The following is a 20,361-nucleotide window of genomic DNA, read 5'->3' as shown; positions in this document are numbered from 1 at the left end:
CGATGTGGGACTCGATCCCAGGTCTCCAGGATCACACCCCAGGCTACAGGCAGCGCCAAACCGCTGTGCCACGGGGGCTGCCCCAGATTTTCTTGATGTTCTGTCTATTGTGGTTCTCTTCCATAATGTTAACAATCTTTTTCATAAAGTACCATGTGCAGGGCAGCCCAGGTGGCTCAGCGGTTTAGCGCCGCCTTCAGCCCAGGGCCTGATCCTGGAGACCCGGGATAGAGTCCCACGTCGGGCTCCCAGCACGGAGCCTGCTTCTTCTGCCTGTGTCTCTGCCTCTCTCTCTCTCCCAATCTCCCTCTCTCTCTCATGAATAAATAAATAAAATCTTTAACAACAACAACAACAACAACAACAACAACAACAACAACAACAACAAACAACAACAAGAAGCCCTACATCTGTGCTTGGAACTTCACCACCAGGGATGCGCGCTGCCGAGATGCGGTCCGGAACTACATTACCCAGAAGGCAGTGCCTGTGACGTCGACGGCGGGCGCTCAGCCAATGACAGCGAGCGGAGAGGGGCGTTCCTGCCGCGCCGTGGGCGGGCCCTCTGGCGTCTTCCCCCTGGACGCGGGTCGGTTGCCGCGGATCCGCGTCGGGGCGCCGAGCCGAGGCCGCCGCCCGGAGGGGTCGTCCTGACCGCGCAAAGGACAGACACGGAGGAGCCCAGGCCCCGCCTCCGCGCTTCTGTGTGCGCCGCGACGCCGCCTGTGCCGGGGAGCCTCGGCGCTCGCGGGGGAGTCCGCACAGCGGGCACCGAGGGCCCCGCTCCGGCTGCGGGCTGGGCGGAGGGGTCGGCCGGGCGCCGCTCCCCGCAGTCCCGCTCGGCCCGTGGGCCTCATGGCGGCGCCGGTGAGTGGAGGGTCGCGCGGGCCCACGCGCGCTGGGGTCGCCGTCCTGTCGGTCTTCGCCGCCCCTCGTTGGTGCCCTTGGACCTGGAGGCCCTGGAGGAACGCGGCGGGGCGCGCGGGTTCTGCGTCCGGGCCCGGGGCTCCAAGGGGAGGCCCCTTCCCTGCCCTGGGTCTCCGTGCCCTCGGGTCTAAAATCGGAGAAGGGAGCCGCGGGGTTTGCTTTTATTTTTTTGTTTTTTGGGTTGTTTTTTTGTTTGAATTGCTGCTTCTCTGGTGGGAATAGAAGGCCCCTGGGCAGGCGGGGGGAGGCAGGACAGTCGCCAGGTTGAACTCTGCAGATGCCGCCTGCGTTTTACAAGTGAAGCTGGTTTGCAGCTTGCAGCTGTGAATCCGTTTTCCTGTTTAACACATTTTCTTATTCAGGCTCCCCCCACTTTCCAAAGGTTTGGATTTTGCCACCGGCCTCTGGGAGAGACAACATTAGTAAGGCAAAAACAAGAACCCTCTTGGGATTCCTTTTGGTTGGTGGAAACAGGTGATGATGTAAGTTCTTCCTAAAAGTAAAATGGAAGTTAGGGGAACTTTGAGAAAGTGGGGGATACTTTTTTTGTTTTCTCTTAAAGATTTTACTGATTCATTTGAGAGAGGGAGAACACAAGCAGGGGGAGTGGAAGAGGGAGAAGCAGGCTCCCCCACCCTGGCCAGGGAACCGTATGTGGGGCTCCATCCCAGGACCCTGGGATCATGACCTGAGCTGAAGGCAGATGCTTAACCGACTGAGCCCCCCAGGTGCCCCAACACTTTTCACTTTACTGCCATTTTGGCTTAGGAAAGTTTTCATAGGAACACTGTGCTTTCAGATAGTGTGGAAGACTATCAAGAAGTGTACTTGAAGAGTGACTCCCATTACGATTTTCGTTAATGATGGTGTACAAGGGGCAGCCCAGGTGGCTCAGTGGTTTAGTGCCGCCTTCAGCCCAGGGCGTGATCTGGGGACCCGGAATCGAGTCCCACGTCGGGCTCCCTGCATGGAGCCTGCTTCTCCCTCTGTCTGTGTCTCTGCCTCTCTGCGTTTCTCATGAGAACATAAATAAATCTTAAAAAAAAAAAAAAATGATAGTGTACAGGAATGCTGTGTTTCTTGGGTTGTAAACACACAAGGCCTTAAGCAAGGCCTTAAGTTACTCTCCAGCATGACACCGTGTTTACTCTTATCCTAGCCCTGACCATCTTCAGGACCTACCTTAGTTACTAATCTTTCTTCACCTGGCCTGCCTCATTTCAGTGTCCTAGTTGCTCCAGCTAAAGCCCCCTCGTGTTTGCAGTCAATTCATTCTCTTTTGTTGTTTTCAGACCCCTTCGCTCCATATGACTTAATCTTGCTCATTTCTTTAATTTCTTGTCGGAGATCTTTCCATATCCCCAGAGTGTGAGCTCCTGTTCTCTGCTCCATCTCCAGGCCCAGAACAGTGCTGGGCCTATACCTGTGCCCAATAAGTGATTGATGAATGAAAGATATTTCCCTCTGGGACTTTGTCATACTTAGATTAAATCTGACACACACACACCCCGCCTGCCCACGATGGCTGGACCCGAGGGACCTGGGTTCAAATTTTGCCCCTTCTCATTAGATGTACACCTCTGGCCCACTTGGTTTTGAGCCTCAGTTTGCTGCTTGTGAGCTAGAGGTGATGGCACTTCCCTCATGGGCTTGGCTGTGAACAATGAAGGAAATTTGTGAACGTGTATTGAGCACTGAGTGTGCTGGGCGCGTGGAGGGGCTTTAAGAATATTGTAATTCCCGGGCAGCCTGGGTAGCTCAGCGGTTTAGCGCCGCCTTCAGCCCAGGGCGTGATCCTGCAGACCCGGGATCGAGTCCCACATCGGGCTCCCTGCATGGAGCCTGCTTCTCCTGCTTCTCCCTCTGCCTGTCTCTCTCTCTGTGTGTGTGTATGTCTCATAAATAAAATCCTTTAAAAAAAATATTGTAATTCCTACACCAGCCTGGTGAAGCGTTCAACTGTTATTGTATTGATGTGGAAGTTGAGACGGAGAAGTTAACATGTATTTCAGGAGCGTGATTCTTGAGGCTGGATTTAAACTCCACGAGTCTAGCTCCAGACCTACAGACTTTAATGCAGCATCTGAAACCCCAGATGCAGGCAAGCAGTGCATGTAGGTCACAATGTCTGGATCTGTTATTATTTGAATTATTTTTCCCTACTCTTAAGACTAACATCCCAGAGCGCTTACTATCTGCTCCTTACCACCCATATAAGATTATCATGGTTTCGTGTCTTTCTCCAGTGGCTTCCTACACAGGAGGATTTCTCTCCGCATCCTTATTCTGTCAGAGGCACCATCTTCTTCCCTCCTGAGCCCAGCACAGAGCTAGGTTCTCAGGAGATACTCAGGGATTCAGGCCTCAAGACTTTCTGGACTTCCCTTCGGGGCCAAGCAATAGGCCCTCATTTCATCTAATAGATGCACAGCCACTTATCATCTCTATTTGATGTTCCAGGCATTGGTATCATTTAAAGATGTGGCTGTGACCTTCACTGGGGAGGAATGGAGACATCTGGACCTGGCCCAGAGGACCTTATACCGGGAGGTGATGCTGGAGACTTGTGGGCTCCTGGTCTCACTGGGTAAGGACTCCACACTCTCCTGAGTGGTACCCACAGGCTTTCATTCCACCTTCTCTCTCTATAAGCATGGCCGATTGAGAAGGCCTCTGGGACCCACCTTCCTGTCTCTCTACAGCCTCAGCATATTCTGGACTAAGCTTTTCATTGATATCCCTGTGTCTGCAACAGGGATTGTTGTCTAAGAAATACATTCTTAATAAAAGCTGGCCTCAATCTGATGTCCTTATTCCAGATTCCTATAATAGGTAAGGTGATTGGTTCAGCTTGATTGGATCAAATGTCCTCATAGCCCAGTTGGCAGGACCTGTGAATTCTCCAAGAAGTGGGTGACAGACAGACAGATATTTGACATCAGTGCTACTGGAGTCTAAGCAGCAGTCTTGGCTAAATGGCTTCTTTGGCCCCTGATGCCTGCACAATTGTCCCTTATTTCCCAAGGCCTATGCTTTCCTTCTCTGCTGCTAAGGGATATAATTTTAGAGGGTGTACAGACACATCATCAAATGGCGTTGATGGGCACCTAAGAACGCTCTTCCTTATTCCCTCCTTTCTTGCCTTCCGATTGTTGCTGCAAGAGTCTGGGCTTGACGTTGGGTCTGTTAGCTAATTTCCCCTTCAGAAAACACAGCCTTGAGGAGGCAGCATGAGCTTCCTGGGACTAATACAGTTCTTTTGATTTTATTGTATTTTTATAGTAACCTTTCACCTAGCCCAAGTGACCTAATATCTGTGAAGTGTTTAAAATACAACTGGGAACATAAGCAAATGTGACCCATGTGCTTATGATATGTACTAAATCAGTAAATCCCATATATTCATATATTCATATATTCAATATTCATATATTCCCACTGAAATTTTAAATGGCCAGTTTACCCAGAAATCGGTCTGAATATTAATTGAATGGAGGCCCATGGTCCCTCTTTTCCCAGACATCCAAATGGTTACCATGACAGGGCTCTCCCAGGTCAGTCATCAGTACAGTAAGTGGTGTTAGTTTGTGACCGATGTGATAGGTTGTTGAAAGGAGATGCACAGGAAATAGCATTCCATGTGGAGGAAGAAGCCAAGTCCCATAACAGAGATGAAGGAAGGTCTGATTGGACTTTGACACTGCCCCAGCACTGAGCTCAGTGCCAGGTTTCTAGCAAACATCAGTGGACATTTGCTACATGACAACTGGATGCATTCTGGCCTGCAATACAGGATTTTCCAGTTGGAGTTCCTGTGGGTCCCGGTGCCTTAGTCGCTGGATTCTCTTCGGAGTCTTCCTGTCCTCAAACCTTTTCATTTTGCAAAATGCTTTTGGGTGCAGGTGGCAGAAAACCTCCTACTGATTTCACACCTGAAAAATATAATGACTTCACCTGATGAGAAGCCCTGAGATGATGCTGGCTCCTGGCCTGGTAGATGCCAACCTGGTTGTGTTTGTTTGCTTTCTCCCCTTGGTCTAGGTCATCAGGCCATTGTCCTTTAAGTAGCCATAGGATGCTACAGCAGCAAGTAGGGCAGCAGGTCCCCACCTTCAGCTCTGTCTTCCCAACTTGGGTTAAAGGCTTTCTCTTCAGAATGGGTAGCAGGTTTAGGTCATGGCCAACCTCAGACAACTGAGTACCAGTAAATCGACCGAGCAGTCGACTTTGTCCAATGTGTTTAGCCATCCTTGGGCACCAGAATCACCTGGGGAGCTTTTACAAACTTGCTGTGTTTTGTCCTTATGCCCAGAGGTTTGACTTAATTCGTTCTGTGTTCAGAACCAGACATCTCTAGGTAGTCCTGATCCACGGAGAGGTTGAATCCGTCTGGCTTAATTAGGGAACAGCCTTCTGGAAGGTGTGAAGTTTCCTTTCTGGAGCTTCATGGTGGCATGTGAAAGGTGTGTACTCCTGTATACTTGAGACTTTACCTTTTATCCTTACCTGTGTACCCATGCCCCATTTGTTTCTCCATGCACAGGGCATCCTGTTCCCAAACCAGAGCTGATCTACCTACTGGAGCATGGGCAAGAACTGTGGTCAGTGAACAGAGGCCTCTCCAAAAGCACCCATACAGGTGGGTGGCTCAGAGTCTGGCAGATGGGTGTCACGGCAGAGGGTTTCATGGCAACTGACAGACTACCCAGGGGAACACTGTCTGAAATTCCATTGGCAACTTCATTTATGGCCTTCCTGTGGTCTTGGTTCATGATGTAGTGCTCCAGCTTTGTTTGCCCTGTTTTTCTATCCCATCAAACTCTTGCCTTTATTAGGGTTAGGATTCGGTATACTGAGTAAGATCAGGCTCTAAATGCTTGGCCACTCACCAGCCTCATGACCCTGGGGAGGTTGCATGATCTCGCTGTACCTTTGATATACAAGTCAAGCTAAGTTAATTCTCTGCTGTAAAAGATAAACTCCAAAATCTGGGTGGGTCAACAGATAAAGAGTTTTTTTTTTTTCATTCACAACATGGTTAATGTGGATCTGCAGGGGAACTCCATACCACATAGTTATTCTAGGGGTCCAGGTGCATTCTGTTGACAGTATGATGCCCTGGCATCATCCACCTGTCTAAGAGGAATAGGAGAGAAGGGGAATACAGATGGCCCCCAACTTAGAGTGGTTCAAATTAGGATTTTTCCAGTTTGCAATGGTGTGAAAGCTGTGTATATTCAGTAGAAACTGGACTTCGAATTTTGAATTTGTATCTTTTCCTAGGCTAGCGATACTCTCCCGGTACTGGGCAGCAGCAGCGAGTTGCAGCTCCCAGTCAGCCATGCAGTCGTGTGGGTAAACAACCAGTACACTTATAGCCGTTTTTCACATTCAGTACAATAGTCCATAAATGCATGAGACATTCAGCACTTTAATATAACATAATCTTTGTATTTGATCATTTTGCCCAACTATAGGCTAATGTAAGTGTACTGAACACATTTAAGGTAGTCCAAGCTAAGCTATGATGTGCAGTGGGTTAGTTGTATTAAATGCATTTAGATGGGTTTATTGGGCTATAACCCCATCATGAGTTGAGGAAGATCTATTATCATATCCACTTGCACACATACATCATTTCCATTCACATCCCATTGACAAGACCTGGGCATTAGGCTACTTGTTACATCAAACTGGGAAATGTGGTTTAGCTTTGTGCTCAAGGAGAAGGAGCCAGGGATATGAACAAGTCCTAGGTCTGCTAAACTAGCCTACATTAGAAAAAGTAATGATAGTTTCTGCATTGTCGGATTATTTGGGAATGTAATTAGATAACAGGAAACTGCTTATAGCACACTGCCTGACCCAGAGTAAATGACAAAATAACAAAAGTTATGTTTGTAATATTCATGCATTGTTAGTCATAATGAATCATGATATCTCAAACTTCCTTTCCCAATTCAGAAGACAGTCCTTTCTGTTTCTGCAGATTACTATCTCTAACTATAACTTTGCATCCCACCCTCTTCCACTTTCATCCAATCATTTATTTATCTACACATCCATGTCTGTCTCACACCTTCTCCCCCCTCTGCAGTTCTATATCTTCACTTGATTTGGCCCACTCCTCCCATCTTCCCATTTTCAATTACTAGTCTTACCATTCAGCAAGTCAAGAAAGCCAGGAACAAAAGGACGATCCCACAACACCTCCATCTTTTTCATACCCTCTCTCCAGCCATTCCTGACTCTTACCGTGTTCTATCTGATGTATGTCCTGACTCTGTCACCTTCACCAGATCTGTCAGTTCCACATTACACCCTAGTCCAAGCTGTACTCGTCTCTTGCCTGCAATGTTGCTAACAGATTTCTGACTGCTGTCCCCATATCTGGTCTGTGTCTCTGGTCCATTCTTTGTCTTCCATCCTCTTCCCCATCCACTCACCCTTCTTCCAGATATCACCACACCTAGCTACCAATAATTCAGCCCGTGACCTACTTCACGTTGAGAAGAGGCTCACACGTGGCTTTCTTGCCTTTTAACCCATACAGACTCATCCTGTAGCTTCCTTCTCATCCCCGTGGAAGGGTTCTCATGGCAAATTCCACCAGGAGAGTCTAGGTCACACTTTGTCTGCCTTAATTATCTGTCCATCTAATATTACCACAAACATAGCTTAAAATATCACTCATTTACTGTTTCTCACCTGTGGGTCAGAGGTCTAGGCTCAGTTTGGTGGGATCCACTACAAGCCACCGTCAGAGACACCTTGCGACATGTCCGCTTCCTTCTTCAGATCAAGTGATGGTGGGAGAGACTCCAGCGAGAGGGATGCAACCAACACACAACCTCATCTGTTACATTCCACTGCTTTGCCATATCCTATTCTTTAGGAGCATATCAAGAGCCTGCAGCATTCTGCCAGAGGGCATCATAACAGGGTGTAAGCACCATGAGGTAGGAATTACAAGAAGCTATACATGACTGTGTTGCACCTGGGACCTTGGGTCTTCACTTATTTCCTATCTCTTCTGTATCTTCACTTTCTCTCTACTCAGTATAGAAAAACATAGAAGTTTCTGATGCTTGGGCGAAGCATGAAACAAAAAAAACCACTCTTGGCTCTCCAACACATAATTGTTGACGACTATTTGACCTGAACAACCAAGCTTCTGGGAGCAGTTTTCTCATTCTCTGAAGAGTCAGCTCTTCAGGACTTCTGCGCTTCCCCTTCTATTTTACTATTATCTTTTAATTGCTGTACTAAGGTATAACTTATACATAGTGAATATAGTGAATATACAAATCTTAAAGGTTCATCTTTATGAAATATTACATAAATAAACCCAAGTATCCACCACACAGGTCAAGAAATACTTCCAGCACTTCACAGGTTTCTTTTGCTCCTTGTTAATATATTCCCTTTTATAAATGTAGCTGGCATTCAACTCAATCACCATAGATTAATTTTAAAGACTTCTACATGGAGCCTCATGATACATAATACTGTTATAGCTGTCTTTTGATAATCATTATGGCTCTGAGGCTCCCTCGTGTGGTTGCAAAATGAGTTATTTCTTAACCATGCAATGTCTCAGTGAATGAATAGATTATGTGTATCCATTTTCCTGGTATTTGGGAATTTTTCAGAATATTGTGAAGAATGCAGCTATGAATATTTTTTTTATTGGAGTTCAATTTGCCAACATATAGCATAATGCCCAGTGCTCATCCCACCAAGTGCCCCCCTTGGTGCCCATCACCCAGTCACCCCAATCCCCCACCCACCTCTTCTACTACCCCTTGTTCATTTTCCAGAGTTGAATATTCTTTTTTTTTTTTTTTTCAGAGTTGAATATTCTTGATTATATTTTTTGTTGGATGTAAGCACATTTCTCTTGGGAATATGCAAATAAGTGGACTGGCTGGATCATGGTGTCGGTACATGATTAACTTCAGTAGAAACCACGAAAGAGGTTTTTGTATTGTTTTAAGATTTTATTTATTCATGAGAGACACAGAAAGAAAGGCAGAGACATAGACAGAGGGAGAAGCAGGTTCCCTGTAGGGAGCCTGATGCAGGACTTGATCCCAGGACCTCAGGATCATGACCTGAGCCCAAGGGCATATCTTGGTTATTGTAAATAATGCTGCAATAAACACAGAGGTGCCTGTAACCTATGTATGTGATTTTATAATGGCATTATAACTGACATTCTGAAAACGGACTTTAAAAATTACTTCATTGTACTCATGTGTACACATGCTTTTTTTTTGAACTTTACAAAAAGTATATTATAGTTTATATTGTCTTATTTGTGTTTTTCATTCAACAGTATATTATTAAGATTGCATGTAGTATACTTCATTTTTTTCTTCTATAGTCATTTTCATGATTTTCAGTGTGCTCATGTATTTTCATGTTTCCAGTTTTTAATACCCACAGAGTGCTGTTGTGAAAATTCATATACAGATGTCCTCATGCAAATGTGTAGGAATTTCTCTTAATAGGGTTCCTAGAGCTAGAATTTTTTGATTATTGTAAGTGAGCAAAAGGAGAACTTCACTAGGTACTGCCCTGCTGTTTTCTCAAATGGTATCTTACCTGTTTATACTTCACCTGCATTATACTAACAATTCTGTGGATCTGTGTCCTTTCCAATACTTGATATTGTCATGTTCTTAAGTTTTTTCAGTTGGGTGAATATAATTTGATATCTCACTGTGGTCTTTTTGCCTTTCCCATATACCCAAGAAAGCTGAGCACCTCTTCCTTTGTTGATTGGCTGATGTATATCTTCTGTGAAATGTTAGCTCATACACATATGCTTAGTTTTCATTTTGGATGTGGAACGTTGAAGTTCCCAACTGTAATTGTGGTTTTGTCTGTTTTTCCTTTGAACTCAGTTTTGGCTCTGATATTTGTTGCATATAGATTTAGGCTTGTTAGGTTTTCCTGGTGGATTGCTCTTTTCATCATTCTGTAATGTCACTCTTTTTCTCACTCTTTACTTTGCTCTGTAGTCTATAGTATCTGACACTAACTTACCCTTATTTGCCTTTTTAAAAGTTATAGTTTAGTCAAATTGACTAGTCTTTTCTTTTATAGATAATGCTTTTATATCTTGTTTATGAAATCTTTCACTTTCAAAAAGATAGTCATTTTTATGATTTACTAAATGTTGTTAATGTTGAGCTTCTGACAGCTAGGTCTTAATCAGTCTGGAGTTCATTTTTGTGTGGGCTGAGGTTAGGAATGCAATTTCATTTTCCCCCATATGGGAAATCACTTCTCTGGATCCATTTATTGAATAGCCCCTCCTTTTCTCATTGGGCCTCTCTGCTACTTCTGTCATATTCCAAAATTCCTACATTTCTGAGCTTTTTTTTTTTTAAGATTTTATTTATTCATGAGAGACACAGAGAGAGAGAGAGGCAGAGACATAGGCAGAGGGAGAAGCAGGCTCCTTGTGGGGAGCCTGATGCAGGACTCAATTCCAGGACCCCGGGATCACAACCTGAGCCAAAGGTGGGCACTCAACCACTGAGCCAACCCAGGCACCCCCATTTCTGAGCTCTTAATTCTGTTTTTCCCTTTGACAGTTTGATAGTTTATCTCAAATCTATTTCTACATTGTACTGCCTTGATGTGTATAATCATAATCCGAATTCTTCAAAAGGCAAGATTCTCTTCTTTATTCTTCTGAGAAGGTAGCCTGCTCTGTTTGTTCTTTTATATAAATTCCACAATTACATTGTCCATATTCTTGAAAAACTCTGTTGGGATTTTATTTGCATAGATGAATTTAAGAACAACTGTATATTACCAACCTTCCTTTTCATATAGATCTTCATCAATGTGGTAAGTTTATAATTCTCTTCATCTAGATGATACCCATTTGGTGTCTGTTCACCTCAGTCTTTACTTAGGTGGGGTCTTCACTCAGACGAACTAGACTCAGTACCACCCAGTAGTTTCTCACTCCTCTTCACTTTGCCTGGCATCCAGCATTCTCTCAAGACACTGCATGATGTACTTGCTGTCATCTGCAGTTTCTTTCTTTTAATTCCTCTGTCAGGGAATCCCTACTCTCCTTTAGAGAGAAGCTCCCATAGCACCTTTTCCAGGTAGCCTGCACTGACCTCTTTCTGTCTCCCATGTGGCCAAGTTAGGTGCACCTTCCCCGTGCTGTCATACCATGAGATGTTAGAGCACAGACTTTACTCACTGTGTAGTCATTACTCTTCCCACCCTCCTCCATTCTGGAGAGTGAGGACTCCTCCCCATTGCAGATTCTCTGTGCCCTGCCCCAGCTTTTCTTCCTGGGTTACCTTTTAAAGATGTCAAGAGTCCAAGGATTAGTGAAGAAAGAAATTGTAAATGTGGGCTTAAGATGTATATAAATGCCATAAGCATTAGAGGGATAATTTTCATCTTCATTCTACCACTCAAATAGTAATTGTTCTGTGTTACCACTAATAGACACCTTTCTGTATTGGATTTCCTTCAGGTGAAAAAGCAAAACCTGAGACCACAGAGCTTACTGCTTCTCAGCTGGCCTTCACTGAGGAAGCCCCTTTTGAGGAACAAGTGACACAGGGAGTCGCAAGGGATTCCAGGTTGGGGCAAGCAAGGGATCAGGAAAAGCTATCAGAAATGCAGGAAGGGAGCTTGAGGACAGGAACAGACCCCCACAAGGAGACATGCACTAGGAAATTGACCCGTAAACATGATGATTTGGAGACAGATGATCGTTTGTGTTTAACGGTTTTACAGGAGCAAGTCACTGCACAAGGTGATCTACAAGAACATGAACAAGGACTAGGAAAAGACCCTGTGATAGATGCAAGGAATAACTTGTATAAATGCAGAGAATGTGGGAAAAGATTTAGCAAGAATTGGGCCCTCGTTCGTCATCAACAGATTCATGCTGGAGTCAAGCCTTATAAATGCAGTGAATGTGGGAAAGCCTGTCGTTATATGGCAGACTTCATTCGACATATGAGGTTGCATACTGGGGAAAAACCATACAAGTGTATTGAGTGTGAGAAGGCCTTCAAACGCAGGTCTCACCTCACAGAGCACCAGCGCATTCACACTGGAGATAAGCCCTATGAGTGCAAAGAATGTGGTAAAACTTTTACCCACCGCTCCTCTTTTAACCAGCATAATATGACTCACACTAGGGAAAAGCCTTTTTTGTGCAAAGAATGTGGGAAAGCTTTTTACTACAGCTCTTCCTTTGCTCAACACATGAGGATTCACACGGGAAAGAAACTCTATGAGTGCAGTGAATGTGGGAAGGCCTTTACTCACCGTTCCACTTTTATCCAGCATAATATGACCCACACAGGAGAGAAACCCTTTTTGTGCAAAGAATGTGGAAAAGCTTTTTGCCTCAGCTCATCCTTCACTCAACACATGAGGATTCACACTGGAGAGAAACCCTATGAGTGCAATGACTGTGGAAAGGCCTTCACTCATCGTTCCACTTTTATCCGGCACAAGAGGACTCATACTGGAGAGAAACCCTTTGAGTGCAAGGAATGTGGGAAAGCCTTTTGTGACAGCTCTTCCTTAATTCAGCACCTGAGAATTCACACTGGTGAGAGGCCCTATAAGTGCAGTGAATGTGGAAAAGCCTTTACACACCACTCTGTTTTTATCCGACATATTAGGACCCACAGTGGAGAAAAACCTTTGGAGTGTAAACAATGTGCAAAAGCCTTCTACTACAGCTCTTCCTTTACTCGACACATGAGGATTCACACTGGCGAGAAGCCCTATGTATGCAGAGAATGTGGAAAGGCCTTTACCCAGCCTGCAAATTTTGTTCGTCATAATAGGATCCACACTGGAGAAAAACCATATGAATGCAAAGACTGTAAGAAGGCTTTTTGTGACAACTTTGCCTTAACTCAACACATGAGAACTCACACTGGGGAGAAACCCTTTGAATGTGGTGAATGTGGAAAAACCTTTAGCCACAGTTCATCCTTCACTCACCATCGAAAAATTCACACCAGAGTTTAAAGGCCTCTTCAGGTTGTTTACTTCAGTCAATTTTAGTGACCTCATACTGGTGAAATATCTTTTCTTTTGAATATAACTATTCAGGAAAATCTTTCAGCCAGAGAAATATCTTGCTTGTTACTGATAATTCATACTGAAGGGAAACCTAATTGTCACCCCTGTGAGAGCTTTTTGTGGCAGGGCATCTCAAGGGTCAAATTAGAAATTGACCCAGCCTAGACCCTTACACTACCCCTGAGAATCATCCACAAGTGAGACCCAGTGGTTGTATCTTTGGGAAAAGTGTCAGCAAGAATTCTATGTTTATACTATAAAACCATCTCAAGAGTATTTTAAAAGTGCAATGAGTGGTAGAGGAGGGGATGTAGAAGAGAAAGGAAAAAGAAAAGCATATATGGCTTCTTTCCAGTTTCCCTGCCAAGGTTGTGATAATTTGTCATTACGGCTGTAGTGGGGGGTGTTGGGCGTATGGAGGATAAAAAGACCATACCCGCATCGTGTTTTTTATATATCCATTATCAGGAGAGTTGGAACACTGAAGGCAGCTGTGCTGCCAACATTTTTGAGAATATTCCTTATTCTAAAACATTGTCATTTTTAAGTTTTAGGAGCATAAATGTTCATGAGAGGTTTAAAAGCCTGAGTCATGAAATACTTAGACACACACAGACATGTATATTTAGTCAATTCTTGTTACTCATTGTAGTCATATTCTATAAATTCATCACAAACAGTGAATTCATGAATACTGAACCACTGCTCCTAGAGGAAAGGCAAATTTAGGTTCACATTTTCATCAACCAATTAATGCATTATCTGTCATAGAATTTTTTTTTCTGTTTATAGGCATCTGAATTTAATATATGTTTCATATAAATTATATGCAGGATTATAAAAACACTTCAATTACATCATTTTGTGTAGTGTATTGTTATTACACTACTACTTTAACTTAGTCATACAAACAGTTACCACAGTTTAGTACCCACAGTAAACCGTAGAGTAATATGAACACCTACACTATGCTATACTGTACAGTCATGCAAAGAAAGTCCAGGAAAAAAAGGTTAAAATTAATCAAAAATTAACATTTAATAAAACTAGTTTTGATAGCACTATGGGCTGGGTGGCAGGGGCAGTGCACTCTGGATAAACCTCTTGACCGTGGCTTGCCCTGAGAAAACCAATGTTGTAGCTGATGGTACTCATGCAGAAGAGGAAGATGATGAATCCGGAAGACCAACATCTAGCAGTTCTACCTCAGGAGTTTGACTCTTGCCACTTGTTGGTGACACTGGCAGTGTTCTTTCCTGAAGTGGCTTGAAAAATTGCATGAGGCTGCATTCAATGATAGGGTCACATTGTTTCACGTCATGGAAAATTCTTCCAAGGCAGACTTTCATTCTGATATTACGACTGCTGTGAGAGGGCTTATTCACTGAGTGGTAGACTGGTTTTTCAGCACCATCCTCATCACCGACTTTGGTGCCTTGTTTTGCCATCTCTTGTAGGTCTTTGTGGGCTCTACTACCCCTTCTGCCAAAACTTCTTCCACACCTTCCCTCGTGTCACTGAAGCTTTTCCCACTATTTGCCACGTGAGATGCATTATATGTTTGACACTCTCCTTTATATTTCTTGTAATACTTTCAAAACCTTTGAAATTTTATTTTATTTTTTTAAAGATTTTATTCATGACAGAGAGAGAGAGAAAGAAGCAGAGACGCAGGCAGAGGGAGAAGCAGGCTCCATGTAGGGAGTCCGACGTGGGACTTGGTCCCGGGTCTCCAGGACCATGCCCTGGGCCAAAGGCAGGCACTAAACTGCTGAGCCACCGGGGCTGCCCAAAACCTTTGAAATTTTAAGTTTTACAGGCCGTCTGGCCATTTTCCCAGACGTTACTGATAGTAGTCTGCTTGATATGATCCCAGGCTGTGCACCACAATCACTGACAGTTCATGTAGTGATGGACTTCCAATAGTCCTCATGATGGTGTCCTTGTAGGTGTTGTGTGCTTTACTGTAAAGTTCCCTCATGCTGTGCACCATGAAAGCTTTATTACATCCTGATGGAGAGGTTAAATGACAGACTTGCTGTGTAGGGGTATGGAAAGTACATCTAGGTTGGTTGGGGTGGGCATTTGCAAGCTCTTCGTGGCAATGGACCGGGGCATTATTCAAAATCAATACAACTTGGAGGCAAGGTTTTTGCCCTGGAGATAGTCCACTTCTTGGATGAGCAGTTGTGGAAGCAATCCTGGAATGTTTCTGACATCTCATATGTTACATGTGAATTTGGAGTTCTGTACACCTCGAGGGGTTTGTACTTAAAGTCTGTTGCTGTTGGTATTGACACACAATAGCAAGATTGCATGGTATCTGGATAATTTGAAGACTGGGGATTTGGAGGCCATTTGCATTATATAGATTTTATTTGCCAAGAGCCTAGTAAAGCAAGTCAGTCTCATTGGCATCAAAATCTGCTTTCAACATAACACTGTATGAACATTTAGCAGGTATTTTAAAGATTCCACAGCATCTTGATCTGCAGGACCTGCCTTCTCTGCACACTGTTCATATTCTATTGCCTCTTGAAAATGTGCAAGCCAGCTAACACTAGCTGATCCGGGTTTAACATTTTCCCTATCTCCGTAACATGACTAAATTTTGGCTTTCTGCCTCATAACAATGCCTTCCCAAACTTTTTAAATTGGTCTTCATTTTGCAAATCTACAACTTTACCTGCTTTTCCATCTTTTTTGTAGCTTAACCACAAATTATAAAAGTTACTTTTAACATTTTCTGGAGTGGCTTCATGTACAGACCAGTGAATTTCTTCTTCCTACTTTTGGATGTCCCGTATTGTTGATTCACTCACACTGAACTCTGAGCCAACAGCAGCACAACTCCTGACTGAAGGTAGCCCAGCTAACTTAACATATTTTGTTTATGGTCCATGAAAGCCTTTTGCACTTAAAAACACTGGACAGCCCTGGATGCCTGCATGGCACAATTGGGTGCCCAACACTTGGTTTTGGCTCTGGTCCATGATCTCCGGGCCATGGGATCCCAAGTCCTGTGTTGGGTTCCACACTCAGTGCAGAGTCTTCTTAAGATTCTCTCCGTCTCCCCCCCATTCTGCTCGTCTCTCAAATAATCTTTTTCAAAAAAAGAAAGTATATGCAAATTAGAAATAAATGATAAAGCTAATAGCAGAAATTGAAAATAAAAACACACTAAAAATGGGTTTTTAAAAGGTTAATGAAATTGACAAACCCCTAGAAAAATTGACCAGGAAATTAAAAAAAAAAAATTTCCAGTGTCAGGAATGAAGGGAATCATCAGGAATCATCACTGCAGATTTGATAGAAATTAGCAGGATAAAAAAAAAAGAACAGGATAACAAGTGACCATAAACCATTGTATGAGGAAAATTGCACATCCATGTGGTTTTCCTATAAATTGTATCAAAAGTATAAGCTATTTTACTAAGGTTACACAACTTTCTGAAAACAAAGATGGAAACTTTAATTCATTCTCTAAAGAAGCTCTCATTACCCTAGTTAAAACAATGAAATTTAAAGATTAGTATCCCTCAGGAACATGGACATATCTTTTTTTTTTTTTTTAAGATTTTATTCATGAGAGACACACAGAGGCAGAGACACAGGCAGAAAGAGAAACAGGCTCCCCGTAATAAGCTCAATGATGGGACTTGATCCCAGGACCCCAGGATCACACCCTGAGCCAAAGGCAGATGCTCAACCACTGAGCCACCCAGGTGTCCTGACATAAACCTCTTTAATGACCATTTCAGGAAATAATCCAGCCAAATACAAGGATAATTTTGGGTGGGGTTTGTCCCAAGAATTAATGTTTAACATTTAAAGAATCCAATCAATATAATTTATATTTACAGAGTAAAGGAGAGAAGTCATATTATTATCTGAAATCTGTAAGTGAAGTAATTGACAAAATTCAGTGCTTCATGCTCAAAGATTACTTCAAAGTAATCTCCACCAAAATAGAAATTGGAGGGCATTTCCTTGATATGATGAAACATATACAAAAACCTTCAGCTAATAGCATACCAAACACTTCTCTTAAGATCTGGATCCTGGAAAGGATGTTCCTTATCTTCACTGGATTCAATATTTTACAGAGCGTCAGAGCAAATGTAAAGGTAAAAAGAAATAGTAAAAGGCATATTGATTAAAAGGGATTATGTAAAACTCTTATTTACAGAAAACATGAATATATTTTTAAGAAGTCCTAAGAAATCTACAAGAAATAACCAGAAGCATGGAGTGAATTTAGCATGCTTCCAGGATACAAGGTCAATATATAAAAACCAATTGTATATTTTATATGCTACCAGCAAAGATTTGAAAACTAAAATTTAAAAGATAACATTTACAATAGCATTTTTTATTTTTATTTTTTTAAGGTGTTTTATTTATTCATGAAAGACAGAGAGGCAGAGACACAGGCAGAGGGAGAAGCAGGCTCCATGCAGGGATCCTTACTCGGGACTTGATCCTGGGTCTCCAGGATCGTGCCCTGGGCTGAAGGCAGCACTAAACCACTGAGCCACTCAGGCTGCCTAACAATAGCATTTTTTAAATCTCATAAAGTACTAGAATAAATTAGGAGATACTGTGTAAGGCCTGCACACTAAAAAGTACACAGCAGGGGTTGGCAAGCTTTCACTATAAAGCACAATAGGAAATAATTCAGGCTTTGCAGAAGTGGTGTCTGTCACACATTCTGGTGTTTTTTTAAATGTTAACATCTGAGTAGGGGGATAGGGGAACTGCATGACAGGCGTTAAAGAGGGCATATGATGAGACGAGCATTGGGTGTTACACTATTAGTAAATTGAATTTAAATTAAAAATGAAAAAAAATAAAGTTAACACCATTTCAAGCTAATTGGCATTACAATAACAAGCCATGGGCCAAATTTGACCCACGATCTATGATCTGTCATTTCTGGAACTTTGCTACAAAATAATGAGAAAAAAATTTTAAAGACTTAAAGGAAAAGTACCAACTAATGAACTAGCAAAGTTAATCTTGGTGAGTTGTTCCTCTTGGCCGTGACCTTGAAAGCTGGTCTGTGGAATTATCACAAGAGATATTGGTGCCCTTGGGGCAAAAGGCTTATAAACCAGGATAGATCCAGTGCACAACTGGTATGCGCCTGTTCATGAACCTGAAAGACCTCTCATAGCTGCAGGATTTGCTGCAAGGCTCATACTGAGAAATGTTTGATAGGGATGAGTTACCAACTCACAATCCCTGTAGTACATTTTCTGAGACTGAAGCCTCATGTGGCCAATGGTAGACTTACCAGTTGAGCCAAAAAAAAGATCTCAAAGGCAGTGACTGCTCATTAAGGGTATGTAACTCTACAAAGTATCAAAAAGTGGTAATACAGATGCATACCACAGTCTGGTGGCTAAATGCCTGAGCCCTGGAATCAGCCTGGGTTAAAATTCTTGCTGCATTACACCTGTGTGACTTGAAAGTTCTAAGGCTTTCACCAAATTTGTGAAAACAAGCGAAGAGAACCTATCTGTCGGAAAAGGATGTGCTGTGGTGTAGTATCCATGTCTCCAGGCATTCCGGAAACCTAGTAGTCCAGCTGGTGATGCTCATGACACTTGCCTTTCCAGAGTGACCACAGAAAAGGCGCCCCGGCTCCAGGAACTAGGGAGGATAGAGTGGCCTCTGGAGGAGGTGGTGTTCTGAGTCATGACCTACTGGCAACAGAAGGGGTAGGGGATAGGTTGTGAGAATTAACTGGTGGCTCCTGTGGTCATTACCTGAAAGGAAGAGACTGGGGTAAATTTACTGCCCTCCCACCTTAGCACATACCCTGCTGCAGCCATCCCCTACTGTCTGACACATGTGAGCGAGACACGGCCAACCCCCAGTCTCCCCACCTTTAGTTTTTTTACCCCAACCTCCCATAAGCCATGCCCAAGGCATTGAGCAGGCTCTGCCCTCTAGTGATCACTGGGGGGAGGGCTAGTGACCCCCAACCACAGGTTGCCTCGTTTCTGCCCTCCATCTAGGCGCTGAGGTGACAGTCATTCAGGGTCTTGGAATTTATCGTCTTTGACGGTTTCACTAAACTGCCAGGCCCAGCTGGTGTCAAACACCTGCAACCAGCAGCAGGAACAGAAGTGCTAGAAAGTCCTGCTGGGATTCGGCCCCTGGGCCTTGCCCTTTGGCACTTTTTCCTCATGCCCTTTGCTGGTGTAGGCTCAGCTGGGTGTCCCGTGTTCCAGTGCCATGCCACAGCATCAGGCTGGAGAGTGCACGGTTTGCCACGGAGGAGCAGGTAGCTAGGAGAGCTCTCCAAATGTCACACGACACTTCCAAGACCCAATAGCATGAACTCTTCTTCACGGGCAACTTCGTCAGCAAGCTTCTCGCTTGTGCTGTCCCTGGCCCTCAGCACACACGTGTCCCTCTTCTGGCAGAGATTGCCCTGCTGCCTCTGCTGCCCCTCCCCTTGGCCCCTTTCCTAGACAGTTCTGCCCGGATCCACTGCCTTTGCCTCTCTGTGTCCCATCCCCCTAATGGGTAGTATCCGATGAGGCAGCCTCAGCAACCCTCTAAAGGTCTTGAGGGGACTGACTCCCCGAAGAAGCTGCCGTTCTCTGCATGTACCTCAAAGTGTGTGTCCACTCTGGAATGGTAAAGATCCTTCCTAGGGCACACAATGACTCTCCTTCCTTTGTCACCTAATCAGGTAGTCCCCTCTATAAGGCGAGGGCCAGCCAATCACCCTCCAGATCCTTGCTTAAAGGAGACTGAGCTGAAGTCACCAGGAGTGTGAAGGAAGGGGATTGTCAAAGAAAAGTGTGCAAAGGGCAGGACTACCCAGAAGGGGGTTCCCATAGCAGTGAGTATATACCATCAGCATCTAGGCTCCTGGTGACAGGTGGAGTTGTCACATTTTGGGGAGCATTCTGAGCCTCAGAAGGGAAATCTCTATCCGGAGACGATAGCGTAGGTAAGATATCACATACACCTCCCATGAGCTCCTTCCCCAAAGGCCATGCCTTCAGCAGCTCATACAGCCCTGCTGGAGGCTTCATGCCTCTGCAGGGGTGGTCCAGGTGCAGTGGGGTTCTGGCCCAGCCATATTCTCTTCCCAGCTGCTAGAGAGGCTGAGAAAGGAAGAGCATGGTGTAAGCCCCTGACTCAGCTCTCTACCCTAACTGAAGTCAAAGAAGAAATCTCAAGAGAGAAAAGCTTTCAGATACCCTGTCAAGGAGAAATTCTCCATCCACACCTGTCAGTCGTGGACTCTCTAAACAGTAATTTTCAGTGCCACAACTGCTGCCACTGCTGCTGCTACTGTCACTGTTGTGGGGTCAGAGGGAG

At 44.1% G+C, this 20,361-nt stretch overlaps 1 protein-coding gene across 3 annotated transcripts; it reads left to right on the top strand.

Annotated features, from left to right (window-relative positions):
• The first annotated feature begins 573 nt into the window (after positions 1 to 573).
• ZNF599 (zinc finger protein 599) lies at positions 574 to 15,761 on the top strand. 3 transcript variants are annotated; one of them, XM_041745573.1, is made up of 5 exons: positions 574 to 867; positions 3,388 to 3,514; positions 5,471 to 5,566; positions 7,726 to 7,886; positions 11,707 to 15,761. In XM_041745573.1, exons 1-5 carry the CDS (start codon positions 856 to 858, stop codon positions 12,961 to 12,963), a joined length of 1,653 nt encoding a protein of 550 aa, XP_041601507.1. In that variant the 5' UTR covers positions 574 to 855; the 3' UTR covers positions 12,964 to 15,761. The 3 variants fall into 3 exon arrangements, with proteins under 3 accessions (XP_041601507.1, XP_041601506.1, XP_041601508.1); XM_041745572.1 differs by lacking the exon at positions 7,726 to 7,886 and having other exon boundaries at positions 11,441 to 15,761; XM_041745574.1 differs by lacking the exons at positions 574 to 867; positions 3,388 to 3,514 and having other exon boundaries at positions 5,473 to 5,566; positions 7,647 to 7,886.
• The last annotated feature ends 4,600 nt before the right edge of the window (positions 15,762 to 20,361 follow it).

The sequence above is a fragment of the Vulpes lagopus genome, chromosome 2 (assembly GCF_018345385.1).
Source record: "Vulpes lagopus strain Blue_001 chromosome 2, ASM1834538v1, whole genome shotgun sequence".
NCBI lineage: Eukaryota > Metazoa > Chordata > Mammalia > Carnivora > Canidae > Vulpes > Vulpes lagopus.
The sequence above is the reverse complement of the archived record's forward strand: the minus strand, read 5'-3'. Positions and strand labels throughout refer to the sequence as shown.